This window comes from Geotrypetes seraphini, chromosome 5, assembly GCF_902459505.1.
Source record: "Geotrypetes seraphini chromosome 5, aGeoSer1.1, whole genome shotgun sequence".
Taxonomy (NCBI): domain Eukaryota; kingdom Metazoa; phylum Chordata; class Amphibia; order Gymnophiona; family Dermophiidae; genus Geotrypetes; species Geotrypetes seraphini.
The window spans coordinates 32,074,942-32,093,927 of record NC_047088.1 but is presented as its reverse complement, the minus strand read 5'-3'; the positions used below and the strand labels follow the sequence as shown (position 1 = coordinate 32,093,927).

Genomic DNA, 18,986 nt, shown 5'->3' with positions numbered 1-18,986 from the left:
TCCCCATATTCATAGATTGTAGTGTTATCTTTTGATTTCAGGATTTAAAACAGCATTTCATTTAATTTGACTTATTTATCCACTTAACCATACACATTCAAGGTGGAGTATAAGAACATAAGAATAGCCCCACTGGGTTAGACCAATGGTCCATCAAGCCCAGTAGCCAGTTCTCACAGTGGCCAATCCAGGTCCCTAGTACCTGGCCAAAACCCAAAGAGTAGTAACATTCCATTCAGAATCCTAAAGAATAGCAAGATTCCAGAATCCCAAAGAGTAGCAACATTCCATTCAGAATCCTAAAGAATAGCAAGATTCCAGAATCCCAAAGAGTAGCAACATTCCATTCAGAATCCCAAAGAATAGCAAGATTCCGGAATCCCAAAGAGTAGCAACATTCCATGCTACTGATCAGGACAAGCAGTGGCTTCCCCTATGTCTTTCTCAATAACAGACTAGAAAAATATAAAATGAAAGCTAAGGACCAATTGGTCTGCCTTCCTGCTGTGCTGTCACAGGTCTTATGTAATCTCCTTTCTCCCTTTTCTTCCCTGTGCCATTAAAGGGAGTCTTTGCACCTGACTCATGGATTCTTGAATTCTGCCGCTCTTTAATCTTTGCTTTAACCTGTCTTGCTTTAACTTTGTAAAAAAAAGTACTTTCTCACAATCTTATTAAGTCTCCCTCCCTTCAGTTTCATATGATGACCTCCTTCATTTCACTTATCTTTTTAAAATCTTTTTATTGAAAGTTTTGAATAAAATAATTGCATAAGTAGATCATACTGTTCATAGATGCAACAGGGAAACAACAAGTACCTATGTATAATGAATAAAGGATAACATTATATGAAGTCATAAGCAAAGATTAAGAAACAAGGTCCCATGGAGATCCAACAGTGATCATAATGCAGTCATCAAAAATATATATAAAGTAAAGTTAAAATTCAATATTATACAACAATATCTAAGCAGTTGGAATATACCGAAATTTTAGGGATGAGGTGATATATTCGTTAAGGGAGACCATACTTTAGTAGATTTAAATCCCTTATTAGTTAGAGAATTACCTTTGCATTCATAGTTATGTATCATCATTACTGTGGCCCACTGGAAAGTAGTGTTTAATAATTTAAAAACTGCTTGACTATGTGATATTGCTAACCGGGTAGTAATAACACTATATTTTCTAAGTTTATTTGAGGTTGTACTTTAAGATGCCCACAAATGCTAAATACAATAAAACCTTGGATTGCAAGTAACTTGGTTTGCAAATGTTTTGCAAGACAAGCAAAACATTTTATTAAATTTTAACTTGATATACAAGCATTGTCTTGCAATACAAGTCCATACAACATCAGAACTGAAACGATGGTTCTTCTCTCTCTGACACTGCAAGAGTGTAGTGACTTCTAAACAAGCAATGTCTTCAATATGAGTACATACAGTATACACGCGTCACATCATCACAACTGAGCTGATGGTTGTTCCCTCTCTGACGCTGCAGGAGTGTAGTGACTGTTCTAAATGTGCAAATCTTGCAATACGAGTACATACAGTATACACGCGTCACATTGCCACTGAGCTGATGGTTCTTCCCTCTCTGATGCTGCAGGAGTGTAGTGACTGTTCTAAACAAGCGAGGTCTTGCAATACGAGTACATACAGTATTTTGTATTAAAGTTTTTGGGTTGTGGAACGAATCGTCTGAGTTTCCATTATTTCCTATGGGGAAATTCACTTTGATATATAAGTGCTTTGGATTACAAGCATACTTCTGGAACGAATTATGCTCGCAAACCAAGGTCTTACTGTACATAGCTGCAGATAGTGCTATGAGAAATGATGTACAATAGTAAAGTACCGTAGTTTAAAGAACATATACAGTAATTATGACTGCTGTTATGAAATCTAATGTAAAGTTGTACATATTCATGATATTTTGTATTTTAACTAACAGGTTTACAGGAGGCCTGATCTCAGGGTAAGAATATATATGGTTAGCAGCAAACTGGCCTCCTCCTTGTGTATGTGTGCTGTGTTGAAATCTTACTGTAGCTAGTGTGTTTTGCTTTCATTGTTTAGGGCTTAGTTATTTATATAGCTGTGTAATGCCTTATTTGTTTGCATTTATAACACTTTGTAAAGCACAAAATCTCTGTGTGCAATAATAAACCAACTGTGCTGAATCTTAATCTTGTAATTGTGCAATATGAAGTTTTATTAACTTTGTGGAAAATGATGCTTAGATGTCGAGTGTATTGCTAATAGATTTAAATCACTGTTTGAACTGAACAAATTCAGGCGTACTTGTATATAATGTAAGAAATGTTTCATTTACTGTAGTTCTCTCCATTATTTTTAAAGGGGCCTATTTTACCAAAGTGCACTTAATGCAAGTCCATGCACGTTTACCGTTAATGTAGAAAAATAAATTGCTATAATGTACCTCCAGAAGCTGCTTCCCTAACAGATTGCCTCATATTCCCTATTTGTTGTGTCAGCCCTCAAGAAGTTTCTAGTAAAAGTAGATCAGGGTGGTTTCTCGGGACAGCTTAATCCCTTTTGTCCAAAAAGTCTTTAAGTTGGACAGTTTATAGTGGTTAAAGGTAGCTCAGAACGCATTACTTAAGAACATAAGAATAGCCTCTCTGGGTCAGACCAATGGTCCATCAAGTTCAGCACCCCGTTCCCACGGTGGCCAGTCCAGGTCACTAGGTAGCAACATTCCATGCTACCGATCCAGAGCAAGTAGAGGCTTCCACCATGTGTTTCTCAATAACAGACTGGACTTTTCCTCCAGGAAATTGTCTAAACCTTTCTTAAAACCAGCTATGCTATCTGCTCTTACCACAACCTCTGGCAATGCGTTCCAGAATTTTAACTATTCTGAGTGAAAAAATATTTCTTCCTATTGGTTTTAAAAGTATTTCCCTGTAACTTCGAGTGTCCCCTAGTCTTTGTAATTTTTGACGGAGTGAAAAATCCATCCACTTGTAGCCTTTCTGCTCCACTCAGGATTTTGTAGACTTCAATCGTATCTCCCCTTAGCCGTCTCTTTTCCAAGTTGAAGAGCCTTAACCTTTTTAGTCTTTTCTCATACGAGAGGAGTTCCATCCCCTTTATCATCTTGGTCGTTCTTATTTGAACCTTTCCCAGTGCCGCTATGTCTTTCTTGAGATAAGGAGACCAGAATTGATCACAGTACTCCAGGTGAGGTTGCTCCATGAGCAATGCAGAGGCATTATAACATTCTTAGTCTTGTTAACCATCCCTTTTTCAATAATTCCTAGCAACTTGTTTGCTTTTTTGGCCACCGCCACACATTGGGCAGACTGTTTCATCGAATTGTCTACAATGACACCCAGATACTTTTCTTGGGTGCTAACCCCCAAGGTGGACCCTAACATCTGGTAACTGTGTTTTGGGTTATTCTTCCCAATGTGCATCACTTTGCATTTGTCTGCATTAAATTTCATCTGCCACTTGGACACCCAATCTTCCAATTTCCTAAGGACTGTCTGCAATCAGAATACAAATTTTGGCTCTAAGGTTGCACTTCCTCACCAATTTTAATTCCTAGTAGACAATCCTGAAAGCATCATCTATATAGAAGCCTAGACTTCTAGCATGCCAGGATGGCTGACAGCAGCCTAAATCTAACTTCAACTGGGATAGGGAAACAGTGAGATCAGGCATTCCACATGAACATATTTGGGCTTTTGTTTATTTAGAAGCAACTTATTAATAGAACAAGAAGTCATGATCTCCCACAAACTGTCACCAAATCCCTCTGGGACTAGCTTGGCAGTTTAATCCAGTTTGGCAAAGGGCAATCCAAATTTTATTTCGCCATTTCAAACATTGATTTGACAAATTTATTTATTTTTAGTTCACAGGAAATGGCTGCCTTGAGCTCCCGTCGTAGTCTCAAGAGATGACGGGAGCTCAAGGCAGCCATTTCCTGTGAGCGATCTGCATGGGGCAGTAGCGTGGGAAGAACGCTCCTGCCCGAAAACCCACTAGACCACTAGGTAAGGCTTAAGGGGGGCTTATAGGGCTTAAAATAGCTGGGGGGTTAGGGGCAGAACCGGCCCAAATATTATTCACGGTTTTTTAATATTCGTGGGCCGACTGCTTCTAACCACCACGAATACAGGGGGGAAGTGTATATAACCATAACTTCCAAACATTCTCATAGATCTCATTAACAATTTTCATCTGTAGATACTGTATTTTAAATGACACCCCCAGAAATTTCCTTCTTCAAGTTTTAATTTAAGATAAAGAACCATAACGTTCTTATTACTTCTATGTTTGACACCGTTGCTTGCTCCACCCAAACTGAACAGTCATATCAATCTCCTAAATGATTGCCCAAAAGAGTGCCCCATGGAGCGAGACTGTTTCATGGCAGGCTTTACCTGAGAGATCCATGCTCTGTGGACTTTATCCTGCTTGTGTGGAGAAAACGAAGTTACTTACCTGTAGTAGGTTAGCAGAATAATCGCTTTCCCAAGGGTGTTAACTAGATTGAGATGGTCTTGGTCTAAAACCATGTTCTTTACCTGGAAAGGTAACTTAACACCAATATCACCGTTCATTCTTGATAGTACCCCTCTAGAATCTGTACCTAGGCTGAAAATTCTCGGAGTAGTAGTAGATGTTGATTTATCATTTCACAGCCATATCAGTGAAATAGTTAAATCTTGTTTCCATAGATTACGTCTTATCCGCTCAATTTTCACATTTTTAGATCTGAAATCTGTCAATATATTAATCCATTCTTTGATCATATCTAAAATTGATTATTGTAACTCTCTTTTGATTAATATAACTCAGAAAGAAAAAAAACGACTTCAGATAATTCAAAACACGGCAATAAAATTAATCCACAAAGCGAAAAAATATGATCATGTTACACCACTACTGATTAAATCACATTGGCTTCCTATCTCCCACCGAATTAACTTTAAAATTCTATTTTTGGTATATAAAACACTAATCTTCAACGAACCACAATTTATTTCAAGAATGATTATCCCATATAATACTCCACGCTCTTTACGATCTTCCTCCTCAAACCTACTGACAATTCCCTCCTTGAAAATCATCGGCACAAGAAGAAATGATATATTTTCCGTTATGGCCCCTAAATTATGGAATTCTCTGCCAAGTTATATTAGAAATGAAAAAGATCTTTTATCCTTTAAAAAACTTTTTAAAACCTTTTTGTTTCAAGACGCCTTTGATGCATAATACTGCTTATTTTAGACCCCCTTACATCTTGTCACGATTTTCAAACTCATTAATCCCCTATCCTCCCTATTGTACTTTCCCCTTTATGTAAATTCCAACAGAAAATGAAATTGTAACTTTCCCCCCTTTCCTTCTCACTTATGTTTGTCCCTATTTCGATTGCTAAAATGTTAATAGATCAATGTAGTATGTATTGTGATTGTACGTGAGACCACTATCTAGTGGCTTTTAAATTGTACATCGCTTAGAAAATTTGTATAAGCGATTCATCAAACGTTAATAAAACTTGTACCACAGTTGCAGGCAGAAATAGCACATGTGCACAGTGAAGGAGCTCAAAAGCTTTTGATATCATTAAGCAGGAGTAGCCTGCTATGTGCGCTCAGATATCACTTTTGCTGTAAGGACTATGTATCATGCTTTCCATGGACTACACCTGATACAGGTAAGCTAGTTGGTTGTCCCACTTTATGTCTTTTCTCATATATTTTCTGGTGCAGACCTCATACCATTGTGGTCACTTCTAGCCTCCAAAACTGAGCACTATACTCAAGTGAGGTTCGCAACTGACCTGTTCAGGTTTATTATCACCCCTTATTTCTGCTGCTTGCAACTTAGCATCCTTCTGGCTTTGGCCACTGTATTGTTATATTTGTTTCGCAGTGTTGAAATTCTCAGGCACTGTTGCCTGTTTAGATTGTAAGCTCTTTCGAGCAGGGACTGTTTTCTTACTCTTTGCGACTCTATACAGCGCTGCATGAATCTGGTAGTGCTATAGAAATAATTAATAGTAGTAGTTGTTTTCTGTTCCATAAATTCATCCTTACCCCCTTCTATCTATTCTTTGATCAAATACTTGATATTTAATCTTTGATGTAGTCCACTTAGGTGAATCATAATTTCATAAGTTCACCATATTGGGGCCAGTGGATATCTCACAGGTTGTAATCTGTCTGAGTCCACTGTAATCCATCTATTCCTTGGAGGTTATATTTGTGAGAGCAGGGGTAAATTTTCAGGTTGCTTTCTAGAGCGGAGTTCTGCTTTTATTACAATGAGTTGACTTAACTCTTTTATCATTGTAGAATTGAAGACAAGGTGGCATACTTTTAGATTCCAGGTGATCTGTCTTAGGAGTAGGCTACCACAGTTTTTGCACTGAATAATGTTCATTATGAAAGCCGTAATTGGATCCAAAGTGTCATAATTATTTTGTATAATAGTATTAAGTTAATTTGTCCCAGGAAGACTATAAAAGAAGACTTTGGATAGGTTGGGAAGAAATCTAAGTGATACTGTAGTTAGAGTAAGAAGGTTACAGGAAAAAAAGGATGGACATTGTCAGTAGGAAAAGCTATCTGAAGTACCAAGCAGGGTAACTTAAAAAAAAAACCAAGCAGGATTGGCAGTACAATTAATCAAGAAAAACAACTTAAAATCACAGAGAGAGAGCATCAGACAAACTTAGCTGTTTGTAGTTCTCTGATGAACTGTCCTAAAAAAGAAATTTCATATGTGCTATCCAAAACTGATCGCTACTAAGGGGTCCTTTTATCAAGGCGCGGTAGGGGTTTAACACACGGAATACCACACATTAAACCATCTGCCGTGCTAGTCGCTAACACCTCCATTGACCAGGCGTTAGTTTTTTTGCTTGCCGCAGAGGTTAGCACGTGATGAAATGTGCTAACTCCGCTAGCGCGGCTTGATAAAAGGTCCCCTATGTTGTTGTTTTTTTTTGGGGGGGGGGGTTGGTTCAAACACTCTTAAGCAGACAAGGCCTTTCTAACAATGGGTCAAGTAAAATGAAGCCAATTAAAATGAATCCTAGACTCTGTTGGAGAGGCAGTCACAATATGGAAAATAGTAATAGATTTTGTGTTGGGTCCTTTTAATACCTCGGTGAATAAATATTGCAAGTAGTGATATCTTTTCCTTTTATTTAGGATTTTTTGTTTTGTTTTTTTAAAAAGCATCTGTTTAACATACTAGTTGATGTAATTCCTTGGAGGATGGTTTCCCTCTTCATTTTGTTGGTGCCCAACACTTGTTCCCCACTTCTATCTCTGTGCCAGCACATTGCCTCCTTATCCAGCGTCTGATCTCTCTTAAGAAGCTCTGTCCTTCTACAGAGCCATAGGAGATGATTTATTCTTAAAAGTTTATAAACTTGGAGTTGTGATAGGCACTGGCTTAATCTGTTGGTTTACCTATTGCCAGTGGATACTATGTTGCTCTAAGCATATTTAGGCCCCCCCTTTTATCAAGCCACGTTTTAGGGGTGTTTTTATCACTGGCTGCTGCGGTAAAAGCTCCAACGCTCTCATGAATTCTTTGAGCATCGGAGCTTTTACCGCCACGGCCAGCGATAAAAATCTGAACTCGGCTTGCTAAAAGGGGGCCTTAATTCCAATATATGTAATCCTGTTAATGGTAGCAAAAGCAAAAAGCCTTACTAAACAGGGAGAAAAGTGAAAGAATAAACATTAGTACTTTCAATTTTTTTTTAATTGGATTTTTTTAATAAAATGCTTTTTTTTTTTTTTTGAGGAAAAATCTATAGTCCAATTATAGTCCAAAAGTTATTCATCATGAAATAAGGGTTAGTTTAATTATATAGCATGAGGCTGTATATTCATGCAATGTTTAAATTTCTTGTTAAATGAAATTCCATTCAAATTGTCATGAGCAATTTTTCTATCTAGAAGATATTATCACTGATGCTTAGTCTTGCACTTCTCAAAACTGAATTTGTCTGCAGAGGTAACATGCTTCTTCATAGCAAAAATGTTATAAAATATAGAGTTGAGAAAAAGACCTTAGCCCCATTGTTCCTTTGTAAATCGACATACACAGAATCAACCCCTTGCTTCTGAAATGCTAAGTTATATATATCTGCACAAGGAGCAAAGCATGAGGACAGAAGAGCAAGCAGTAAAAATGAAAGTTAACCATTTTGAGCAGAATATTCCATAATTCTTGGGATCTTTTCGTGTATAGTCTGAGGTTTATCATATTCTCTTCTTGGAGGTGAAAACCTATAATGGCAGCAGGCTGTAAAAGAGACTCAGTTTGGGAACATTTTAATGAAGTTCCTCTACCTATGGGTAAGGCAGGCATGCATGCAAAATGCAAACACTGAAACAAAGAAATGCAAGGCTTGGTGGCCCAAATGAAACAATAATATGAGAAATGTTTTGATGAAAATGACAAAAGGAACATATTTGAACAGGCAGGATCTTCAGGTTGGTAAATGTTTTTGATTTCATCATATTTCTTAGACTGCCTTGAGGAATTGTCATATTTGAACAAAATTATATTTGCTATTGCTGCATGTTACCATCATTTTGATACAGTTGTTATGAAAAAAAGTTGAAATAAGCAAATATTCCTTTTTTGGGTAGTACTGAGTGGCAGTGAATACAATGAATAATACTAATTAAACAGAGTGGTATCAATAAAATAATAGCATTGACCTTTTTGTTTAAGGGAATCTTATCAACCTAAAGGATTCTGGAAACTATCCATCTTCGAGATCACCATCCCCCTGTTCTACAGTTTCAGAGATATCTGTCAAGGATAGTGTTTCAGTCACATCGTATACATCACATTTCCATTGTCTTATCACCTAAAAGAAAGAAAAAAATCCAATCATCCCGGAATCGCCATAGATAAGTTTGTGATAAAAACCCGCAGACTAGAAAAAGAGGTAATTTGATTTAAAAAATTACCTAGTTTGCTTATGTGACAAACTCTTCTTTACGTCTGATTGAAAACCCACACTTAATTAATATGGTTCAGTCACTGAGACCAGGATACAGTCCACCCAGCAGAGCAGATGTTGCAGGGAAACTGCTAGATAAAGTGTATGACAAAGAAATGGAACAATGTGCAACAAATCTAGAGGTTAAATTGTTAACCCAAATCTTGATGGATGGAGTAATGTCCACAATGATCCTGTTCTGAGTGCTTGCATAATAGAAGAAGGGAATGTCTGTCTTCCAGAAACAATTGATACCTCAGGAAATGCACATATAGCAGAATACTTACAAGAAGTAGCAGCAAAACCTATAATAAAATGTGAACAAAAATTCACATGTCTAATACACAGTTTAGTCACAGACAAAGTGCAAAAAGCAAAAGGAACTGACTCCAAAGTGCAAACATATCCAAGATGAGAAGAAATATGAAAGAGCATGAAGAGAACACCAAGCTAATAATTAGTCATGCAAAAAATGGCATAAGTCAGCACTTGGACGTCCTAATCGCCAGAATGTCCAAGTGCTGATTTTTGAAACAAGCTTTCTGGAAGTTTTGTGAGACATTTTACATGCTGTGCATCTGAGACTATAAAGGATATGTGTGTTTGGGTGCATGTTCTGGGCAGGCTTAAACTTAAGACGTCTTGTGGTGATAATCAAATGTTTCCCTAGACATCCAAGGCTAGACCTGTTTTAAAAGCATCTGTCAAAAAACTGACCAGATGACCAATGGAGAGATTAAATAATGGCCGCCCACACTCACCCCCTCCGCCCACAGTGACCCCCTTCGCCCCCAAAATCTGAGTGAAACAGTACATACTTGTAGAACAACAGCACCTGGTATGGGAAAGCCTAGCAGAGCATCACACAGGTGTCTTAAGTAGCCTGGTGGGCAGGCTAATGAGCCATAGAGAGGACTCGGGCACATAAGCTACTTTAACTACTACATTTATGGTGGAAAGCTTGAGACCACCAAAACCCTACTATAGTTCCATATAGGTGCTATCTGCAGCCATAAGAGCTATTGGAGTGGGAGACAGGTGGGTATAGTAGGTTTTAGAGGAGGGAGAGTTTTGTAGGACTCATCATTATAAGAGGGTTCTGGTGAGATGTACTTAAGAACATAAGAAGTTGCCTCCGCTGAGGCAGACCAGAGGTCCATCTCGCCCAGCGGTCTGCTCCCGCGGTGGCCCATCAGGCCCATTGCCTGAGCAGTGGTCCCTGACTAGCTCTATAACCTATCTCCACTCCTATCCCTATAGCCTACCTCTACACCTATCTATACCCCTCAATCCCTCTAAGATGCCCCAATGCTCTATTGCAGTGGTTCCCAAACCTGTCCTGGGGGACCCCCAGCCAGTCAGGTTTCAAGATATCCCTAATGAATATGCATGAGAGAGATTTGCATATAATGGAAATGACAGGTATGCAAATCTCTCTCATGCATATTCATTAGAGATATCTTGAAAATCTGACTGGCTGGGGGTCCCCCAGGACAGGTTTGGGAACCACTGCTCTATTGGAATGTCAGTGTTGCCAGTCCATTACAATGGTGGCCCCTCCCATGTCTAAATGGTTTTGATTTGGACATTTCTGTGGTAGAAAATGGTGAATAAAATTAGGCGTCTTAAAGTTGGACGTCCTGTTGGCCAAGTCGTCTAAGTAGATGATTTATGGAAAAAAAATTAGGACATTTAGCAGATTCACCAGCTTTGAAAATGGATGTTTGTTCGCCCCAACGTTGGAGATCTTGCGGGAAACATCCAAAGTCAGACTTAGATGTCTTATCGAAAATTTTCCTTTATGTGAACAAAATCAAGAGAAAATAGATGGCACTGTTATGGACAAAATCCTTAACATTGGGCTTAAGAGAAATGTTGAAGATATGTTGAGAATCCTGAAACCCATCTCTGAAGTTTTAAACAAGATAACAGCAAAACTGCTGTTTTATTGCTGATGCTGTTGAAATTTGGAAGGACCTGAGTAAGTACTTAAAAACGGAAATGCACAGTGACAGAATTAAATTGCAAGCATTAAAAAAACGAATGGGACAAGCACTGTCTTCAACTCATTTTCTTGCAAGTATTGTCAACATCCGGTACCAGGGTCAAACCTTAAGTGCTGAAGAAAAGGAGCTAGCTATGACAATGGATATCTAGAAATCATCCATCTGTAATACCAACTATAATAAACTTCAGAGCTAAGGGGGAGCCATCCAATAAATATATGTTTGCCGATGATGTTTTAAAGAAAGTCAAACCAGTGAGCTAGTAGAGGTCACTTATTAAGCACTTGAATTTAATGACTGTTGAATTAATGATTTCACTTTTAACAGCAGTAGCTTCTGCTGGCTTAGAAAGAATATTCTCTTCATTTTGGATTCATTCATTCCAAATTGAGAAATCGTTTGGGACCTGATAAAGCAGGAAAGCTTGTTTTTCTTTTCTAGATTATTATGAACAAACAAGAAGATGTATATTTTCTGTAAACCGCTTAAAACCTAACGGAATTAGCGGTATATAAGAAATAAATTACATTACATTACATTACATGAAGGATGAGTGAGCTACAGAAGATAGTACAGTAAAACCTCGGTTTGCAAGTAACGTGTTTTGCAAGATGAGCAAAACATTTTCACAAATCATGACTCGCAAACCGAGCGTTGACTCGATTTGCGAGCCCCCCGCCTGCGAACCAGCATCCCCCCCCCTTCTGAACCGGCATCCCCCACCTGCCCAAACTGAAGCCTTACCCCCATCTGGCACCGACACACAGCACCAACCCACAGGAGGTGCTGGTGCCCGAAGATCCTGCCTCTTGCCAGACTGGGCCTTGAGATTCTGTGCATGCTCAAGGCCTTTCTGGCTCCCACCTCTTTCCGAGATTCTCAGAGAGAACGAGAGCCAGAAGGCCTTGAGCATGCTTAGATGTTCAAGGCCCAGTCCGGCAAGAGGCAAAATCTTCAAGCATTGGCACCTCCTGTGGGTTGGTGCTGTGTGCCGGTGCCAGGTGGAGGTAAGGCTTCAGTTTGGGCGGGCGGGGTATGCCGGTTCGTGAGGGGGGGGCGGGCGTTCGCAGGTGGGGCAATGCCAGTTCACGGGGGGGGGATGTGGAAGCGCATCACTGGCCTCGGGGGTGGGAGGTCTTTTGGGGGTGGGGTGGAGCAACGCCGGTGGCCGTGGCGGGGGGGGAGGTGGAACCAATCAAGCGAGTTTCCCTTATTTCCTATGGGGAAACTCGCTTTGATATACGAGTAATTTGGTTTACGAGCATGCTTCTGGAACGATTTATGCTCGTAAACCAAGGTTCCATTGTACTTTGTTTTCCATATGTGGCCCTGGCCAATAGTCTTTTTTTTAAGATGTTTTGTTTAACCATATCTGTTAACTTGGATGTTTAAGCAAATACAAGAATACATATACTATAATGTTGTTTTCATTAAATAAAACTATTTAAATTTGTTTTTAAGGTAATGATTATTTTCTCCTTTCAATAAAGTACAGCAGAAAAGTTGGCCAAATATGAATGCATAACCTATTAAGCTAGAGAGAATTCATCTTGCAATAATTTTATTATTTATTTTAAAAATGTATAGCCGCTACATCTAATAGTTCTAATTATGTACTTCTAATAGTATAACCAAATCAGTAATTTTTTTTATATAACTCTAAAACTAATCTGAAAAATTATTTTTCAAAAAATGAAACCTTCATGTGGTTATAAATATTAGGGTTATACTAGCAAGAATGAGTTTTTCTGTAGAAAACCATAATTTAAATCAAGTCTTTCTGACTAGTGATTTAAATCAAGTTTGCCCTGTATTAAAGAAATTTAAACATTTGACAGTGCCTTTATTTGCCCTTTTATTTGCTTGTATGTTTAATGCTCCTGTATTTTCTCCCCTTAATACTATGTGCTGCGACTCCTCTCCATATAGTAGTTTAATGGATCTCAGCCAACCTGAGGGCTGGAAGGAACACCTCCAATGTGCTTTCTTGATTCACTCATTATGGTTTATGGTTTGTTTATTTATGATCCGCCTTTTATCAAGGTGAAGTACAACTGCACACAAATAATAGTACTTCATAGACATTTCAGACATCTTAGAAAAACAAAAAAAAACAACAATATACATCATGTTCATCATAAAATACCAGCAATACAAATCACTTTTCCTATACCAAGAACTGGTGTGGCAATTCCTGAGGTCCAAACTTCTTTTCCTGGGCTGAATGCAACACTTGTATGTCCAATCAAGTGGTGGAATTTGTGCCTCTGTATTATGTTGGATTTTTTTCTCCTTTTTCTAAAGCATGCCATTTATGTTGCACATTGCTTGATTTAAAAAAGACAATACATACCTTGCATTTTAGTGCCTGCTTTAGCAGCTGTATATTTACATTACATTGGTGACTTCTATTCCGCCTGTACCTTGCAGTTCTAAGCGGATTAAGGAATGTTCATTAATATAATTTCTACTGTGTGAATTAAAATTGATCAAGCAATCGGCAGAATAGGCAGGTAGAAATTTATCCTATTTATAAGGCTATGCAATGTTTAAAGATGCAAATGTACAATTAATAAGGTTATTCCTTATGCATCTCCAGTTTTGGAGTTGTTAGAGTTTGTTTTTTAAAAAAAATTCTATATCCGGTGTTTAAAGTGTTGCTTGTAAGGGTCCATGTAAAGTATTTGCTGCTGTTTTAAATTTTAAAAAGAAATTCTGCCCTTTGACCTGTTGTCTGCATATGTTTTTTCTCCTTGTTACCTTTGTTTTGCCCAATGCTGCCTCATGCTAAGCAGGAGCTTCAGGATGAACACAATGGCTATCTTTCTGAAGCAGGAACTGATCAGGTGGCAAGTTTTACTCGGTTTATTAAATGTGTAGTTAGACTTATTGTTGCATAGACAGAAATTTTCAAAATGCTTTTAGTAATTTTTGTAGTTGTGCAGGATCATTTTGTATATCCAACTTTATCCCGTACCCAGGTTTAACACTATAATAGAAACAGTCTTTAAGAATAAAGGTGTTTGGTTTTTTTTGTTTTTTGTTTAAAGTTTCCAACAGTGGCCAACACAGATCACAAGTATCTGGCAAGTTATGATATGATATTGATACATGTGTGGCAACTCTTCTGTCACTTTTTTTTTGGTTAGTTATAATTATGATCTTTATCCAAATGTGAAACTTAGGAACATTTATTTCTAAGAGGAAGATTTCCTAAGTTTCATAAATAAAGATAATTGGATCCTATACTCAGAAAATAAGGCTTAGGGGGGACATTATCAACATGGGATACTATTAAAATGGTTATTTTATGCAATGAGACCCTGTGGTAAAATAACCTGTCTTAAATGTAGCACAAGTTTCCCTCTTAATGGTTTGCCCATCTTGATATTCAGTTCCAACCCGTAGTCTGGGAGTTGCAGAAATTTACAACTTTTCTGAACATACTCCACCCCCTTAGCCTGAGAGCTAGGAAACATATCCAGTTACAATTTCTGCAAGCAATCCGTGCAGAAGACTTTTGTAGTAACTCTGCTTCTTTTTCTTATTTAATGATTAAAGTTTGTTTCTAGGTGGCTTCAGTGCCTTCCCGGTGGTCCCCTGTCAGAGGAAAGGATGTAGTCCTGCGGTGCCGGACTGCTGCTTCACAGAGGAACTCTGGTGGATCTGTGGAGCCAGCCTGTTGTGTGCCACCATTTCTAGACTCAGGATCCCTTCCCCTGGGAGTATGCTTGCAGGTGACCTTGTAACAGGTTTCAAGCGCAGGCTGTATGCGTCTGGAGCGAAACCCACCCGGGTTTCAAGGCGCAGACTGCCTTTCCTGCCCCTGACTGTGTGGACAAGGACCCGTGGGGCAGAGGTCATAGTCAGTCTCTGGCCATCTGGCAGTCCGAAGATTTCAAGTCTGGATCCATTTGGAGCTGTTTCTGAGGCAGAAAATCCTTTCCCTCCATTCCAATGTTGTTTAAAGCTGCTGACGGTCTGGCACTGCATGTTGTGAGTAAACCACCATTATTTCCTATAGGAACTTCAGGGGTGGCTTGTAAAATTATTTTTAAATCATTTTTCACAGTTTCTGAGGGTAGGGTTCAGTTTTCCCACCTCCCCAGACCCCAAATCTCAATTTTTAAATTTTCTGTTTTTGATTATTTTTGCCGTTTTTAGTGCGAATTCGTGACAGCGGCCATCTTGGATTTTAAAATCAATCTTTTCTAACTTTTTATTTCAGCCTCAAAAACCCCTTGATTTGACTCAGAATCATTAGGAATGGACTCCCCAGCCCCTGATCTGTTTAATGTAGAAATTGCGCTGAATTGGCACTGGATCAATGATTGTATACTGTGTGCTGTAGCACTCTGGAGGAGTGGGCGAGAGCTTTGGAATTTTCCTCCAAGTAATCTTGAGCTGGGGAGCTGGCGAGCCAGTCTAGGTCCATGCCTTCCAAAGAAAATTTTGCCCAGAGGCATTCTGGAGTCTGGCACAAAACACTTGAGTTCAGAGTCTGGGGACTATTTTGGCTTGATGCATGTACCACAACAGAACCTTGCCATGGTTGCAGAATAGGTCTTCTCACTGGATTTTATTTGGCTCCCCTGATAGGCGTATCCTCACATCGGGGCTTTTTTTGGTCTGTTACGTCTGTGGCTTAGCTTCCTGTTCAGGAGCCCTGCATTCTGGCCATGCCAGACCTCGATTGCTGTAGTTGCCAAGCAGATTTTATGATTTTTCTGTCTCTTGCCACTATATTTAATTTGGATCCAGCTGATGCTTTTACTGAAACTGGTCTCTTCGGCTGCCCTGAGCGTCCGGATTTGGGGTGCTGATCCTTCACATTTTAAGCAGGCTTCTGTCTGCCTCTTTATGGATGATGTTCTGAAAGAGCTCCATTTGGATTTTCTACCTTCCACATATCTGACTTCAGTCTTGGACTATTCTCCTGTGCCCTTTTTTCCATTCAGTTCACAACTCCTTGGTCTGGTTTCAGAACAATGTGATACCCCGGAAAGCTCTTTCTGATCTGCTAAAGCTACGTTTACGCTTTATCATCTGGATCCTGATTTTTGGCAAGTTTGAACAACCTGAGGTAGATTCTGCCATGGCGCAGGTTATCCAACGTGCAGCCCTCCTTAGTGATGGGGGAGTGAGGTTTAAGGACTCTCAGGATCACTGGGTGGATGTTATTTTACAAAACTTTCTTTTCTAGCAGCTTCCTCAGGTAGCCGAGTGGCAGTGTCAGCTTCCTTTATGGTGCATGCCTGTCATTCCGGCCTGCGCAATGTGTCCTCTGCTGGTGTGGCTTAGGTGATGGACGCCCTTTATGATCTCATTTAAGTTCTTAGTACATTCTCTGCTGGTGCATTGTCTGAGCGTCAGACTCTTTGGGGCCATCTTTGGATGAAGATGTTGCCTCGATGATCACATTCTGTGGCCGTCTTTTCAAGATCCAGATTCTTGTTGGTTTAGATCTGGATGACCTCTACTCAGGTGTTGCTGAACACCATCCTTAGTTGCTCCTTGTGAATAAGTTTCATTGGACGTTGGGAGGGGGTCCTGGTTCTCTTCATTCCTCCTGCAGGTGTCAGGGATATGCAGGTTTTTTTCTCCGATTTAATGCACCTACATTAAATCGGTTCCAATTCCAGGTGTCCTTAGGTTCCTGTGCAGTGGCTGCGCCTAAATATTAAGAAAGAAAAAAAAAGAAAGCCGATAACACCAGGGGTCGAGAGTGACTTCATCATCTCAAAGGCTGATTTCTCAGTTTTGTCAGGAGTGGATTTGACTTTCATCAGACACTTGTTAGTCCTCCTTTGATAGCCTCTGGCTTGGTTTCTGGACTCTGGCAAGTCAACCGCAACAGAGTCCAAGGTCTGCTATACTCTGCAATGCCTCTTAGTCATCGGGATGCTGGAACCTGTTCCAGAATGTGAATGGGGGCTTAGGCAAATACTCCTTCCTCCTTCCTACCAAAAAAGCTCAGAGAATTGGAGACCCATTCTAATCTACAGTTGGTCACCCACTTCTTGTGAATTTCCCTTTTTCCGCATGGACAACAGTGTATACAGTGATAGCTGCTGTGTCTCCAGGGGAGTTTCTAGTGTCCTTGGATCTTACAGAGGCTTACCTCTATTTTACAGTCTGCCCAGAGCATCGCAGATTTCTGCATTTTCATGTTCTGCAATAGCATTTCCAGTTTACAGCTCTGCCTCTGGCCTTGCGACAGCTCCCACACTTTTTTGGCAAAGTGATGGTAGTTGTGGCGGCTTTCCACCAGCAGGGGGTCCAAATCACCCTTCCTGGGACAGCTGGTGATCCGGGCTCTGTTTCACTGGGTGTGCGAAGGTGACATAGAAACATAGAAGTCGACGGCAGATAAGGGCCAAGGCCCATCCAGTCTGCCCACCCTAATGACCCTCCCCTGCCTTTACTTTGCGAATAGAACCCACGTGTCGATCCCATTTGGCCTTAAAATCAGGCACGCTGTTGGCCTCAATCACCTGAAGTGGAAGACCATTCCAGCGATCCACCACCCTTTCGGTGAAAAAGAATTTCCTGGTGTCACCGTGCAGTTTCCCGCCTCTGATTTTCCACGGGTGTCCTCTTGTTGCCGTGGGACCCCTGAAAAAGAAGATATCTTCTTCTACCTCGATGCGGCCCGTGAGATACTTGAACGTCTCGATCATGTCTCCCCTCTCCCTGCGCTCCTCGAGCGAGTATAGCTGTAATTTATCTAACCGTTCTTCGTACGGGAGATCCTTCAGTCCCGAGACCATCCGGGTGGCCATTCTCTGGACCGATTCCAGCCTCAGCACATCCTTACGGTAATGTGGCCTCCAGAATTGCACACAGTATTCCAGGTGCGGTCTCACCATGGATCTATACAAAGGCATAATGACTTCAGGCTTACGGCTGACGAAACCCCTGCGTATGCAACCTATGATTTGTCTTGCCTTGGAAGAAGCTTGCTCCACTTGATTGGCGGCCTTCATGTCCTCACTGACGATCACCCCTAAGTCTCGTTCTGCAACTGTTTTTGTTAGGATCTCGCCATTAAGGGTATAAGTCCTGCATGGATTCTGGGCACCCAGGTGCATAACTTTGCATTTTTTGGCATTGAAGCTGAGCTGCCATGTCTTAGACCAGCTCTCTACGGTGAAGATGGTAGTGTGTCTGGTGCAGGCTTTGGCAAGTTAAGGAAGAGACGGTGTCCCCCCATTCCATAGAGTTTCTGGGGCTTCTCTGTCTCCAGACAGGGTCATGTAATTCTTCTCAAGGCAAGTAGACGGAACCTTCGTCAACAGATCAGAATTCTCCTGAACTGTCTGACTCTCTCGGCCTGTTTTAATCTGCAGGTTCTGGGGTCTTGGGAAGTCTCCTTGGAGGTGATCCCCTGGGCCAGAGTACCCATGCGCATTTGACGGGAGTCCCTCTTCTTGGTGATCGCCACAGAGTTTTCCCCTTCAGATGCCGCTTCCCTGGACGGAGCCAGCTAGCAGCAACTTGAGCTGATGGCTTCAGGGGATAGGCTCTTGGCCAGGGCTGGCTTCTTTGGATTTCTGAGTGGATGACTCTTAGGCCGGATGCCAGCCTTTTGGGTTGTGGGCTCACTTTGGGGCCTGTTCCATTCAGGGGCAATGGACTCCTGGTCCACAATGTTGGAGATCTTACCTTCATAAAGATATAACCAAAATGGAATGGGTCCAGAGGGAGACTGCTAAAATTGTGAGTGGTCTTTATCATAAAGTGTACGTGAGTACAGACCTACATGTTACAACCTGTCATGGGTTCAAAGAAGAGCAACCAAGATGATAAAGGGGATGGAACTCCTCTCGTATGAGGAAAGACTAAAAAGGTTAGGGCTCTTCAGCTTGGAAAAGAGATGACTGAGGGGAGATATGATTGAAGTCCACAAAATCCTGAGTGGAACAGAATGGGTGCAAGTGGATCGATTTTTCACTCTGT

At 40.4% G+C, this 18,986-nt stretch overlaps 1 protein-coding gene across 3 annotated transcripts in view; it reads left to right on the top strand.

Moving 5' to 3' along the window:
* MTMR1 (myotubularin related protein 1) overlaps positions 1-18,986 on the top strand; it is a 109,907-nt gene that overhangs the window by 6,573 nt on the left and 84,348 nt on the right. The window contains exon 3 of one of the 3 annotated variants that reach the window (XM_033943973.1): positions 13,823-13,873. The exons of 1 other annotated variant lie outside the window; for it this stretch is intronic. In XM_033943973.1, coding sequence (XP_033799864.1) covers positions 13,823-13,873 — 51 coding nt within the window. Of the gene's footprint in view, positions 1-1,959; positions 1,984-13,822; positions 13,874-18,986 lie in introns of all 3 variants that reach the window. One more of the 3 variants, XM_033943974.1, reaches the window with a different exon arrangement.